Source organism: Centrocercus urophasianus, unplaced genomic scaffold, assembly GCF_019232065.1.
Source record: "Centrocercus urophasianus isolate 14NV4802_14NV808 unplaced genomic scaffold, USGS_Curo_1.0 seq_15, whole genome shotgun sequence".
In the NCBI taxonomy this organism is placed as follows: Eukaryota; Metazoa; Chordata; class Aves; order Galliformes; family Phasianidae; genus Centrocercus; species Centrocercus urophasianus.
In genome coordinates, this window is record NW_024884697.1 from 10,725,718 (window position 1) to 10,740,813 (window position 15,096).

The 15,096-nt window shown below is 36.3% G+C and overlaps 1 protein-coding gene across 2 annotated transcripts in view; it reads left to right on the forward strand.

Moving 5' to 3' along the window:
* MAGI2 (membrane associated guanylate kinase, WW and PDZ domain containing 2) overlaps positions 1-15,096 on the forward strand; it is a 699,411-nt gene that overhangs the window by 607,304 nt on the left and 77,011 nt on the right. For both annotated transcript variants that reach the window (XM_042815700.1, XM_042815702.1), the window contains 2 exons: positions 2,494-2,525; positions 5,711-5,900. In XM_042815700.1, coding sequence (XP_042671634.1) covers positions 2,494-2,525; positions 5,711-5,900 — 222 coding nt within the window. The remainder of the gene's footprint in view (positions 1-2,493; positions 2,526-5,710; positions 5,901-15,096) is intronic.

The window sequence follows — 15,096 nt, forward strand, 5'->3', positions numbered from 1 at the left end:
TTCACATCTATTATCCATAATCAGCGTATGTTGAATAAAATGACTGAAGGGCACTTTTGTTAAGATTAGGAAAAAGATATACTGTTCATCTGAGGAGACGTGCTACTTCAGGAAAATTAGAACTGTCATGAAATATATGTAAGATAGAAAGAACATTATGGAACTAGAGCTTGTGTCTAGCACCTAGTGTTTGGCAAGTGCCCGACTGTCTCATCTTACTTGGGGCCTTGATCTAATATATGCATTGAAATCTGAAGAATTAATTTTAATATCAGTTTCAAGGTATGTTATCTCTAGAGGTTTCAACTTTCCGATGTGCATTTGTACTCATATGGATATCCAGTACTTCTTTAAATTCTCATTGGATCTTTTCCCTCCATGGCACTCTAGACCCATTAGTTCTCTTAATATAATTTCATCCTGTGTGAATAAACATTGCCTTTTCTTTGTTTTGAGTGTAAATGTTATCAATTTTATGTTGCAGTATGTCGTTATCTGGTTTATAAATACTTATCAGAAATTTTTACTATCAAGTAAAAATATGATAAGTCCAGCAGCATAAATTTTTAAGTAGAGACAGTAAGTAAACAGGGGAGGAAATAAAACATTTCAATCTGACCTGGAGTAATTTTTGCTGATGATAAGCTATGGGACGTACAGCAGTACCACTGGGCAGGGAAGGCTACCTCTACAAATATTCCTTAAACACCAAATCAGTGTAAGTTGATTTGAGGCATCTTTCTGCAGACGTCCTGCGAGTTTCAAGTTTTATTTTTAGCTTTCAAGGGAAAAATGTTCTTTAACTTTCAGTCTCGTTAGCTGTACAGAACAACAGCAGGTACGAAAAATTTTAAATTTCTGCCATTCTAGATGTCAAGGTTGTTTCTACTACAGGTGTTGGTGACACACAAGCCAGATCTATACAGGATATCTGTTATCTCAGCTTGAGTTTGCAGATGGGAAGAAATATGTCTACTCTTTAGTAAAGAAGTTTCTATCTAGACATGGCAGTCAGTGAACATAAAAATTTCCAGGATTACTTTTCACAATATACTTTTTATTTAAAAACACTGTCAACTTGTTACAAAACAGCCAGTATTTGTCTGCAAAGCACTCATTACCTAATTATCACAGAATTCCAGGAATGTTAAATGTTATTTACAAACCCAATTACTTTTGTTTTTCATTTGTAGAAAGATACTTTTCCCAGTTTCCTTGTGACTTTAATTGTTTTTCTAAATTCGCCTTAGAAAATGAAATAATGAAGTCCATACTACTCTTAATTCATTTTTTGGAATGAAAGACCAGCCTTCTTCTGAGAGGTCTTAGTTTAGATCCTTCAACGTTTGTGTTTCTGACCCAACTATTTGTCATGAGCTTTTAATCTTAGGAATCTCGCAGGTTTTTTTTTACCTGTTGTTAAAATGAGAATGAGGGTTTTGTTTTGTTTTGTTTTGTTTTTTATGAAGGCTATGTGGAAAACATGCATTTTAGAAAATATGCCCCAATATCCTTTGAAATGCTTGTTTTTATTTAATTCTTGGTGTGTTTAACTTTTTGAATGTTGTGCTGTGTAAGAGATAAATAGTGTTTACAGTTAGTATTTCAAATTATCTCCTTTTATGAAAAATGACATATCTGGAGTTTCAAACATTTGTAAGCTACAGTACAAGTAGAAAGTACAAGTTTGTACAAATTTGAAGTACAAGTACTTCAAATAGAAGTACAGTAGAAGTAATAGTTTCAAGGCTAGGTTGGATGGGGCCCTGGCAGCCTGGTCTAGTATTAAATGCGGGGGCTGAGGGCCCTGCCTGCAGCGTGGGAGTTGGAGTTTGATGATCCTTGATGTCCCTTCCAACCCAAGCCATTCTATGGTACAGTAGGTATCAGTCAGTGGATAACAAAGGCAGTAAGTAGTTGTTTAGAAGAGATGGACGTGTGTGACCACTTGCTAATGGCAAAAGAAATAGAACGATATCAGAAGACACAAACAACTTCCCCAAGACTTCACTGTCTTGCCTAGATGGATGAAACAATTCTCTAAACAATTGCCTCTAAAACAGTCTCTATTAGATTTATTTCTTTTAATATGATGTTCTGAATTGCTTCTTCTTAAAGGTGTGCTTGCATTTGACACATTACTACCAGGTCATTTGGTGTCTTGTCCAATGTCCACCAAGAAAATTGGAAGTTCTTCTGTTTAATTCTTTTAATTTCCATGCTGTTTGTAAAATATGGCAATGATCTCAATGGCTCCACATGCATATATATATATGTGTTTACATATATACATATATATACATGTATATATATACATGTATTTTTCTTAGAAATTACCCCCTGTGGATTGTAATTTCTTCCTGTGTGTGTACAAAGTTTTTTAATATGTTGATATTGTCAGCAAACGTGTGAGAATGGGAGCAAAGGCACCACTGAGCCTCTATCCTTTAAGCACCAGAAAAATCTGCTAATGTTATTTTTTGTTTATTTCAGGTTTCTTTTCTCCATGGAAAACTCCAAAGCCTGTAAGTTCCCTTTCAAAATTATACACATTGAGTTCGTAAGATGACTATCATTCAAAGCAAATTTGTGTAGACTTTCATCTAACCCACCTGTTCCCAGCTCGTGAGACACCTCTCAGCAGTACCCCAACTCTAGGTGAGACACAGCATCAGGGGTGGCCTTGTTAATAAGCTCTGCAGATCTATGCACTTGGACTTTCCCGAGTGCTGTTTGGAGAAAGGAACTTTGGGATGGATGACAGGAACCAAAAAGATAGTGGCTCAAAAATTGGAGTCTGGAGAAGGCAGCAGGAAGCACCATCACTGAGGCCAGTCTTGTTGGCCATTTCTTTGGAGTAGAAAACATGCAAATTTCTATTTATAAGCGGATTAAGATTGACATTTTGAGAGTAATTTTTACTCCTTTTCACATTAGTAGGTCTAGAGTTAATTTTTTGTAGCTTTCTTGGTTTTGTGTTAGGGTATTTTAATGCTAAAACTGCACAAATTCACATCCATTCATATTGGATAGTGGCATGTTTATTGCAACTACAATGATTTGGTTCAAATCATTGCTCAAAGTGTAATTGAGCAATGTCACCAAATCATTACCCAATTTAGATTTCATGCACTGCATACAACACCATGTTTACACAGTTTCAAGTGTGCCTTATCTGTATATTAGCATCATGGTGAATCTCGTTGCCAAACTTTATGTGACTGCTTAACTAATTGATGTGAGTTTGGCAAGCATAATTCCTCTTATCTTTATCTGCATGTGGAACTATTTTTGTTAGCAGTACTACCCATAGCAAAGCAGTAGAGATAGAGATTTGGAGATCAGAAACCAGCAAACAAGAATTAAATGTGTGAGACCCAGTAGAACTTTGTGAATTGATCTCATTTCTTGTCCTTCCTCCAGGGAAAAGTTCGTTCATCAAAGCTAATTGTTTTCCTCTCTCTTTTTAAAATCTTCTTTAAGTATTTTAATTTTATTCAGTTTCATATTTTGAAACAGGTAAGTGTTTGTTCTATTACTCTGCTATTCTCCTAAAAACTAGGAAACTTTTTCTTCTAGTCTGGGTTTTCCATCTTTCCTCTTCACAGTGATGATAGGTAGTTTGATTCATTGAGTTGTATTTTTTTTTCATTTTCCTTACTGAAGGCAAACCCTAAATGTTTTTCTCCGTTATTATATTAGGAATTTGTACTGACCCCAGCTTAAGCATTGGGTCATAATCAAATTTGTTTCTGGAAACCTTTGAATTTACACTTCCACAATATAATTATATCATGCGTATATGTTTATATATATCTTAGATAATTCCTTTAGAGCTGGAGGCACTATCAGAAATATTATTGTGATTTTCATGTGAGTTGCCACTCAAGCTAATTTATTCAATATAGGATGCATTTATTGCTCTGCAAAAGAGTGTACATTGGGTACCTTCCTGCACTGAAGCTATTTCAATGATAACTCAAGTATATTGCATTTTATTGCATAGGATATACTCACCCAGAGCGTCTCTGGTATCACATTCTAGACACTATCTTTTATATCTTACACACCACCTCTTTCTTGAACAATGTTGGTAAGATTGGAATACACTATTCCTTTTCTTCATTAGCATTAATACTGCTCCTTCTCCATTTAAATATTATATCCAATACATGCAAGTATGTGAGTCATCTGTTATTTACTGAAACACCTTCCTTTTATTCAGTTTCTGATGATCCAGACCTACTTTCCTCAAAAACTCTGGCAGAAATGTAGCTTGAAGTATAAATGAGGTACTCAACAACTGAAAATGGCCAATATTTGAATTCTCTTTCAAAATGTGAAGTTAACAGTGTTAGACACTTTGGGATGTGCTGAGTGATAGTTATTCGGCATATTCTTCATAAAGACTCTCAAGCATTGTTAGTCTGCACAATAGTTGTTGAAAAAGCCTGAGTAAAGCTCACCTGCTGAGCCAAATACCTTCTGAAAACAAGGAACTGGAGCTGAAGGATAATCACAATTTATAGAGCAGACTTTCTGTGGACTTGCAGTCATCTTTGACAAAGCACTGCTGATGAATACTAGAAGCTGGTGATACTTAATTACATTTCAGTTTGCTTCTGAGAGTAATTTTTTTGTGGAATTAACTGATTGTTGGACCCTGTGAAAGAATACACTATTCTGGAGCCTCTGCTAGCCTTTGCTGCAGCAGGGTAACAGGCAAAGTCAAATATTCATTGCCTGGGATAAACGTTTGTGTTTTGTTTAACTTAATCTTTTCAAACATATTTGCTAATGGAATTTAATTACTAGCCAGCTCCTTCAAAAATAGAAATCCCCAGTATCCCTGAGTTGTCTTTGCACAGTGCATATTATCTCCCTTCTAGACTGATGTGCTTCAGAGACCAATAAAGGCAGTCTTCAAGAAAGCTTGAATTGAGGTAGCTTTGATGAATAGACAATACACTCCTGTGTACTTTTAACAGGAGTCTGGTCTGGAAGAACAGAAAAACTTGTCCTGTGCTTGGGAACATGGTGGGATGACAACAGTGTAATTTCTGTTAGAAGAAAGAAACCACAAGTAATGAGAAAATCTGCATCAGAGTAATGCTCACCTTGTTCTGTATTGTATCATTCAACTAGCTACTCAAATATCTGCTCTAATAATTTTGCATGTGGGGATTATATATTCTTCATGTGAAGCTGTAAATTTTATTTGCAGTTGCAGTAATATATTTATTTCTCCCATTGGAGTTAGGTATCTTCATGCATTCTCAAAAGGTATGACATTAAGATCATTCAGTTGCAATTCAGCCTGGGCACTTCTTTGTTAAGCACTCTCCTCAGTTACGTATTCCACTGAATCTGATAGTTTTTGTCTTCACAGTCATACAAATTTTGACTTTAGTAGAGTGCTTTCCAGTAACTCGGGGCATTCTGTAAGAGACATTCCACATGCTGCAGGGTAGTGCTGGGTCTTAATCCACATAGGATCATATTATCTGAGAAAGATCACGCCTTCCCATGAGAGACAAATGACAAATTCAACCAAGTAATTTTAAAGCAGTACAGTGCACATCTTTCCTCTGAAAAGACGGTGAAGGGATTTGATAATTAACAGAATGCCTTATCTTCTTCTGAAATCGCTGTCTTGTGGCACTTGCAGTTTTTGCAAAACAGCTTTATTCCCTGTCTGTTTTTATTTCAGGTGATGGAACGATGGGAGAATCAAGGCAGCCCTCAGACAAGCCTATCTGCTCCAGCTCTGCCACAGAATATTCCCTACCCACCCACTCTTCACAGGAGTTCATTTCCCGATTCAACAGAGGCCTTTGATCCACGGAAACCTGACCCATATGAGCTGTATGAGAAATCAAGAGCTATTTATGAAAGTAGGCGTAAGTGAAAATCCAGTTCATCCTGCTGGCCATTTAAGATTTTATTTTTTTGCCTATGAATGTGCCATCACTGACGCAATTCTCCTTAATTAACTTTTGTGATTTAAAGGAAGAAACTATAATCCCAATTAATATAGGGCATTTCAAAAAATCTGCACTTGCATATTTTCCAAGATCTTCCTAGATTTTAAAGCTTCTTTCACAGTTTTGCTTCCTAATATTTCCATTCTCCTCGTTTTGATGGAAGTCCTTAGTGAATAGTATATATGCCACTCTATTTTGATGTGCTAGTTTTCTTCATGATTTATAAATAAGAGGATGTAAAATTATCAATATGGTTCTTACATTTGCTTTCAGATCTACATTTATAGAAGAAATTTCCACTTTCTTTCATTTGATAAAAATGGCTGTGACAAGTTATGACATTGTCTATGATACTTAGAAAGAAATTCATAGTTATAAAACAGTACTGAGCTATCAACATGCCTATCTTGATTTAATTTTGTTTTTAAATAACATACCATGTATTTTCCACAACAAGAATAAAAGGGGTTAAACTCATGTATTCCTTCCCATAAAGAACATTTTTTCAAAATTGGGAGTTTCTTCACTGCAGTTTTTACTTGCACACATCATCTTTCAATTCGTTTTATAAATTACTTTATCTGATAACCCAAATTGCTTTATTAATTACACATGAAATATTGCTCTGCAGCAAATAAACTTATTTATTTTAGATGAGCCCTGATCTATCATGATCCATGATCTGGGAGGTGCAAAATGGTAAAGGAAAAGAAGGAAATATACTGTTGTCCTCCACAAGGATATCTCACTGAGGTTTCTCAGTACCTTGTCCTTAATTCTTTAGTTACAAATTCAGCACCTCCTATTTGGCTTTGGTATTTCCAGTCTTCAACACTGCAGGAAAATAAGAGTTCATTTTACACCAACTCTAAATTAATTTTAACTCTAGTATCTAAACTGCATCTCACATTCCTCTATTGTTTGCTACTATGACAAGTGTCACCATCTTTCCCCACCGTGTAAGCATCCATGTAAGGGGAACTTCCTTGAATAGAAATTTTCACCTTAAAATTCACTTTTCACAGTCCAGATTTTTCTTCTTTTTTACTTTTTTTTTTTCCGTTCTTTCAATAAGTGCTTATAATGAAGTTCCAAAGTTTAAATCTAAGTGCTAAAACAAATTAGTGGCATTATTCAGCAATACCATTTATTTTATTTACCTTAAATATGGATCTGTGGACTTACAGCAGACCCCCTATAAAAACTATAAAACCACTACGTAAAAACTATAAAAACTATAAAAACTGCTTGATCTTTGATCATGAACTGTTTCAGTGTCTTTTATAGATATACAGATAGACTATAGATAAATATAAAGATTATAAAGATTTGCCAGAGCAGAAATGCCATTCCACAGTGTTGAGATTTGGAACTATAAAGACAAATGAAAGAAGAGAAATATTTCATAGTCAGCAAGGGTTTTAATCCTCTCTACTGAAAACACTCTTGTCTTTGTTTATTGCTTTAAGGAAAGGAAAACCCTTTGTAAATAATTGCTTCACATGTGGATAGTTTCTATATGTGAAGCATTTAAGCAAAAATCTGAACTTTCCATTCAACAAGGTCACAGCTCTCCTGTGCGGTTAAAGCCATTAAGAGTGGAAAAATACAGATTTCGTATACCAAAAGAAATACATTTGAAAGACAATTAAGAAAAAATTGCATATGTCATATTTATATATGAAATATTTATATTGCACCTTCTTTGGTATTGATACTCGATATAAATATTTCCTTACCTATAAAATTTCCGTAAATATTAATGAAAGCAAATAGGTTCAGTCAGTGTTTGCCCTTCATAGGACTGTCGGAATATAGACCTGATGTCAAGGACAAAGATTAGCTTACAACCTGAGCCAATGACACTACACCAGAAGATGTATTGCACCATTCAATAAAAGAATGAAGTGATTCATTATCATTCGTGGGTGCCTTCTATGAGTTTTCTGTTTGCTTCCTTGACCAACATGAACTCCAGTCTTTGATTGGTACAATCTACTTTGTACAGGAGCACATGTTATGCCAGAGGAAGAATGGATAATTCATAGGTTGGAATTATATTAAAACCTGTTTTCAGATGATATAACTGTATTTGAGTTCTGTCCAAGAGGGAAATGGAAACTGGCAACCTAGACAAAATAAGAATTAAAATCATGAAAATCCTAGGCCCAGAACAAGAAAGTGAGGGATGAAAGCAAGACTGCAGTAACCGCTCCTCTCAGATTTCTAAGTGTCCTGATATTCCAGCTAACCCTGAAAGCCTTAACCTCTTCTCTTCTGCCAGACATGCTAAAAACTTCTCCACAATACTTTGATTCCACTATTCCCAACCAGTCTCTTCTGCATTCATTCATATCCCTTGGTCATAAGCAATTGCTTTCAAGTATCTTTCATGTCCCTGACTTTTTTGTTTCCTAAATGCCATCAGCACATCCGCAAATTCAGTTTGTCACGCCATTGCTTTTGTTGGTTTTTGTTTGTTTTTGTTTGTTTGTTTGTTTGTTGTCTTATTTTGATTTGGTTTTTTACATAGTGCTAGCATTTCCTGAAGTGAGAGAAAAAAAACCAGGCAGGAAATCCATTACTGAGTCAAGAAGTTGTCATCCAAATTGAGTATATGGGAGGCGAGATAATTCCAAGTTCCAAGATAATACACACATAGTTTCCTGCCATGTGGCTGTGTGAAGCTGGTTGTCTTTAAGTGCACAGGAAAAGTTCAGCCTTCGGTATTTTTTCAAGTCCTCCTTATCTCAAAGAAAGCTTGCCTTATCTCTTGGCAAGAGCTGAAAAGAAAGAGATTTGTCTCCTAAAAATAGCACAAGAAAGTGAACAATCATGACCTAGAAAATTCAGAAAAAGTGGTGCTGGATTTTGGTTCCCTTCACTGGGGGGCTGTTATTAAACAGTTCCCTTTCATACCGCTATAGCTCTGAATCTCTATGGATCAGCTTATCAGAGGATCTCACTGCAATCAGCACTCACCAGGACCACATCAAAGCCTCCTGCTTCCCCATCAAGGAGATGGGTGCATTGTGCATCACAGTGTGGTGGTGTGAGCACAAGTGATGTGACTCAAAGCTGAGCAAGAGCTAGAACCAAGAACTCTTATCACAAGCTTTTGCTCTGTCCGCTAGATATGCTCACCCTTACCTACTGATAGCAGGAGAGAGTCTCCAAGCATGAAGTCACCACAAAACAAAATCATTTTCTACATTTCTACAAAATCATTCTACAGAAGTGTTTCTCCACCCCAGGTATATGAAGGGTCTGCATGACCCTGTGCAGTAGGGATGTTTCAACTTTTAATGATCACACATGAGTTACAAAGGACCTCTACAAAACCTGAAATGATTTTGTAGAGGCTGTTCTGGCAATATGGATCTGAGATAAATCAAATGATGCGTAATTAGAAAACTGGAGTGCAACAGTATTTTGTAAGTTGTAGCTCCTTGGAAAATTTTTTGTCACCTGTTAGCTGTTGCCTGTCAGCTCTTACCCATCAGCTGCCACCTTCCTCTGCTGTCACCTGCCATCAGCTCTGTTCAACAGCTCAAAATAGCCAAAAAGGAGCATAAAGTGTTTCCCAAGATTGATGAAGTCACATCTTCAAAAATAGCTGTCTGAAAGTAAAAGAATGGAAATTGGTTTTTTTACTTCTTTCTCACTCCTTTCTGCAGCTACATCTCTTCTGCTTTTTTTTTTCTTCTCCCCATTAATGAAAACCTATGCAGCTCTCTGCTGTCAGCATTTTCCACCAGACTTAGAAATGGAGGAGAATCTTTGCTCAAATAATTGGATTATTTTTCGTTTTTTCCATCCAAATATACAATTTAGATGTCTTAAAGACAAATCCTTTAACTTCTTTCTCCTTACGAAAACTCTTGCAGTGTGACAGCCCTGTGACTCTGAGGATAATCATGCCTCATTATCAGGAGGAAAATCAAACATGACACATCAGATCAGGAATTTCATGTTAATAAAACAAACTGTGAGTCCATGTGAACCACTTGTTAGAGCTATAATGAGCGCTGCAGAAGTTACTCTCCTGAATTTAATATTTTTGCCTTCAAAGATTTTCCTTATTTTATTACTTATATGGAATGATGTTTTTTTTAAATACGCAGTCAAAAACTGACTTTGGCCAGAAGCCTACATAGGCAGACATCATTCAGATAGGGGACACAAAGCTGCTGGGAATCATAATGCTATAATCTCCCATTATAAAATGTGTAATATAAATTTGGCTTCATGTTTCTCTAAAGAAAACAGCAAAATGAAACATTTCTTCATAGTAATTAGGTTACATTTCTCTTTCAGTCAGTGTTGTAGTACAGGAGTGGCAACGTGACACAGAAATGCCAGTAGGAAGAACAAGATGAGCACGTGATAAGCTCTCATTAAAAGTGAATTCTGGACAATTACAGCTCCATCTTTAGAAGAACAAAGATCCCTTCTGTCCCATGTTAATTTCTCTCCTCACCATGGAATCATGAATTTCCCAAGTTCTTTTCAGATTTACCATCTGTCTTACGTACTGTAACTCCTTTTTCTTCCGATAAACTGGAAAGCAACCAAAAAGCAAAGTCCACCAACAACAGTGAAGCCTATAGATACTAAATGTATTAGCATAATTTGTTATTAGCCTTTATAAAATAAGAGTGTTTTCTTATAGAAACTTATGAATGACTTCTACTAAGGGTCACATCAGGCATTTTAATACAAATTCCCAGTCTGCCTTTCCTCTGAAATATAATTTTAGAAATTCAAAACAAATACAATTTCAAGTGTCAGCAATAGGAAAGATTTTTCACACAATGTTATACAGATCAATAATGTGTAACCTTGAAAATACCATTTTTGCAGGAAAGTACTAAGGCCATCAAAGGCCATCAGAGTTTTCTAACTCTGATAGTCATAGAACATTTTAAAAAGATGGAGTCTATAGAACCGAATGCATTATCACCTGAGAGGGTCAATGGCACAGCCTACATCAAACCAGAATTTTCTATTTGGTGCTTGTTGGCTGAAGGCCAACACTCTTAAAAATTTGAAGGAAATTTTTCACATCACTCTTAGGACCATTTTTTCAGACAGTATTTCTGCCCCTCACCAGCCCTCTTCTCCCCCACCCCAAAAAATCCTCTTATTTGTTTCCATTTTTGCTTAACTTTAGTGCAGGAAACTAATCAGTGTAATTCATTGTGCTGTGATAGTGTTTAATACATAGTAATCTGGTGTGTTATAGAAATATGAATGTATGGGTGAAGGGTTCTAGTTTGAAATTTTCCTTGTGCTCATTTTGCCAAATCACTCAGCCTCTCTGCTCAGCAGTTCCTGCCTCAGTGACACATGCCTGCCTTCACTTAGTAAATAATAGACTAATTTACTGATTATTGTGTAGTAGCATCAAACTGGTTCTTGACCTAGAGTATGAACAACTGGGTTGTAGAAAGATAATTTCTCTGAGTAATTTCCAGACAGGACGAGTTGTTGTTTTCCTTACATCTGTTTCGACTCCAAGCAAGAGATTAAGAGCTAGAAAAAGATTAAGACTTCATACTACTAAATGAATGCAATTTTTTATTTTATTTTATTTTATTTTATTTTTTAACAATTTACTATTAATGAAAGGAAAGGAAATTTAGCAGACCAACTTCAAATAATTTCATGTTGTTCATCTCTGCAGAAGGAGTTACTCACCATGGCAAAATGGATTTGTTGGTTATAAGAACTGACAGTGAAACCAAAAGCATTTTCAAATGGAATTATGAGAATACCATCACACAGTACTGTGGATGTAAAATGCTTTTGATTGCTGGATTGTAAAGTAGATCCCAAATGACCTACACTAATCTGAAGTGTCATTTTTACAATTGATTGCAGTATTAAAGATGCAGTATTCCTTTCTCTCAAACAATTTACAGTTTATTAAGAGGTGTACAAATAGATTTTCATCTGTAAAGTAATAGGCTGCACATTAGAAGTCAAAGTACTAGTTTAAGTACTTACTGACTTGCAAGTGTTGGAACTTGGTCGCACATTACCATCTTCTGCAGAGCAGGGCATGAGACCAATGGGAACAGCATCACCTGTGTGCAGCTTCAGTCTGCTCCTTGCCCACATTTGGAAAGGGCAGCATTATGTGATCATATTCATCCTGTTCATTTGTAAAACTCTCATTTACCTAAAGCATGGGTAGAACTGAGAAGATGAAACATCACTTTCATTTCAGGAATGTGTCTGGTTTATAGTTTATTTCATTTTCATAAATATTTATGATTTCAGTTTCAAAATTATGAATACTTAAAATGAATTGAGATTCTGTAAATTTAGCTTAAATTAAGCAATAATCCAGACCTGCAAGCTTTTTACTATCCCATCTTCTAATAACAAACTTACCCTTCATTTGATCTGGACAAAATCTTGGTGTACCACAAATCTTTCCCAACCAGTGTGTCCTGTGCTTGTCCAGAGAAAAGTAAGAATTCTTTATATAACTGTGCTGGACTTGGAGTTAGCTATGAGTAAGATAGTATTTCTCCTTGCTTCTGAGTGTCTAGAAATTCCTAGAAATTTCACTTTATATTATTATGTTTAGAAATAAGATCTAGGAAGCTTAGAAATGACTTCTAATAGAGGCAATTCTACAGCCAATACCTTGTCTTTTATTTCCAGTATAACAGCTGGCCTAATAAAAGATACTACAAATCTCCCTACCTCTAGAAACAAGACCTTACCAAATTAGAAACTTTGTTATCTCCTCCTATAGACAGATGGATAACAGGAATGTAAGACATTTGGTTCAGGTGAGGTGACCAACTCTAGAGAGAATGGAAGCAGCTCTTAACCACTTTCTGTAAGGAAAAGAAACCAGAATTAAACAAATCAAGCAAACTTTCTTTCTATTTATTGTGAATTCACTCCTTTCCTAGAAGTGATAGTGAAGTAATCTCACAGGTGACTGGAATTTTAGCCACTGTTTGAGCTTGCAAGTCTGAATCTCCATTTCATTTTATGCAGTTTATTGAGAGAACTGGATTAGCCGATGAAAAGGGAATGTTTAGAAGAAATCTTCAAGTATAAAAGTGACTACAGAAGAAAAGAGCAGTAAGAAGTTCTCCTTGTCTACCCAGCTAAGAAGTAGTGGGATAAAACTGCAGCATGCTACATTTGATAAAGATTACAAAAGCATTTAGATGCAAGGATATTTTGTAAGTACTTCTAGGGATTTCTTAGAGAACCTGTAGAGCCACAGCAAGTGGGAATTTTCAAGAACAGCAGGTGAATCCAACAGGGAGCAGATGGGCTGAAGTAAAGCAGGGGATGGCCATACAAGCAGTAAACAGCCTCACAATTCAGAACTTCCTTTTGCACTGCCATCTACTCCAGCATGCAAAGTATCAGCAGCGAAACAGCACTTGGAGCTGCTGCTGCTGAAACAGTCTGTCCCAGCAAAAACACCTCCTCTTTTGCCCTTCTAGCTGAGCCCTTTCCATGCAACAGCAGGCAGGGCTCTGCAGCCATCACATGCATGTTCAGCTGCTGCTGTGAAGGACAGAGGAAAGGAAAGGACATATTTGCATGGGAAGGACAGGCTCTGTGTGTAGGATGCTACTGGAGGTTCCTATTATCCAAAGCTTTCCCCTGAAATTACCAGAACTGGATCACTTGGAGATAGGCAGATTCATTTCAGAAATGTTTTGATGTCTGCTTCAGTCTGCACAGATGCTGAGTAAATGGGTAATAGTCTATGATTGTGTTTTTTTAAACCATTGAGATTTAAAAAAAAAAAAAGAGATTGTGGTTTTTTAATCTATTGAGATGACATCTACAAGAAACGCAAAAAGGCAAAAGAGAGGAAAAAATCAGTTAATATAGATGCCTTGAGACATTATGAAAAAAGAACTCAGTCTTCTCATTATGCTTTAATTTTGCAGAAGTAAAAGATGTAGGATGTGGACAGGGAGGACACTGGAGAGGCTCTTCTCATACTGGTGAATCCTCTACCCAGCCTCCCTCATCTCCCTTCTCTCATCTCCCTCATTAAGACTTGCACAAATCGTAATCATTCTATATTTGCAGTGCTGTCTGCATGCATTTAAAAGATCTGTTCATAGTTGTGGTGGTGGGCAGCTGGTCTCTTTGTGCTGCCCTCTCCAAACATGCCTTCTGCTGCCACATTTCCTGAAAGGTGGAGACAGAACATTTTATGTAGTCAAATACTAGAAAATGTCAAAATGCACTTACTGATGGAACAGGAAGTAAATGGAAGGTTTTAAACTGCCATACATAAAGGTTAGTTGCCTATAAAAAGTAATTCACAGGTTTTTATAAAAAAGATCTTGCTAGAATCTGTCAGCATTTCGTAAAATTACCAGTTCAGTTTGTTCTTAGCAGATAGAAGACATCAGGATGTATAGAAATGGTATGCATTCTGCCTGGCTGGGAACCAGTGGTCCTTCTGCTTGTCTTGAAATCCAGGGTCTTTGAGCCTGGAATTACGTGAGTTTTGGAAAGAACTACCTGTAACCTGCATTTGACATGGGCAGATGTTGCCAATAAAACTTCTTATTTTGTGTTAAATGTTCTTCGGATCTCATCCCTCTTTTGACTTTTTTTACAAGTTCCTAACAGCTTGCCTGTCACATGAGCCCAGACATTTAAAGATGATGTTCTATTTTTTGAAGTGCCAGAAAGAATTACAAAGATCCTAGACCCTACTGCTGGTAGCAGATTCCTCCTAATTGGAACACAGCTTTGCTGTGTTTACAAAAAATGAAGGTCTGCACTTTGATTTATCTTTCTGGCAGTCATATGTTTAAGAACTTTTAAGCTTGATTCAACAGCTCAGCATAGCAAAATAACAAGTTTCATATGTGTGAATTTCTAAATTGCAACAATAGCAAATGCTAGATGTTGAATGGTAGATTATGAGTAGTAATGACAAGTAACACCAAGAGACTCTATATGAGATTCTTCAGAGAAAAGATACCCGTATTGGATCAAAAGCCGGGTAAGACTTAATGACAGCATCTCTGAAGGAAACTAGCTTATTGACAGGCACTTTTGCTTGAGAACAGTGAGAAGTTTACCAAATGATACTGCTAACTGA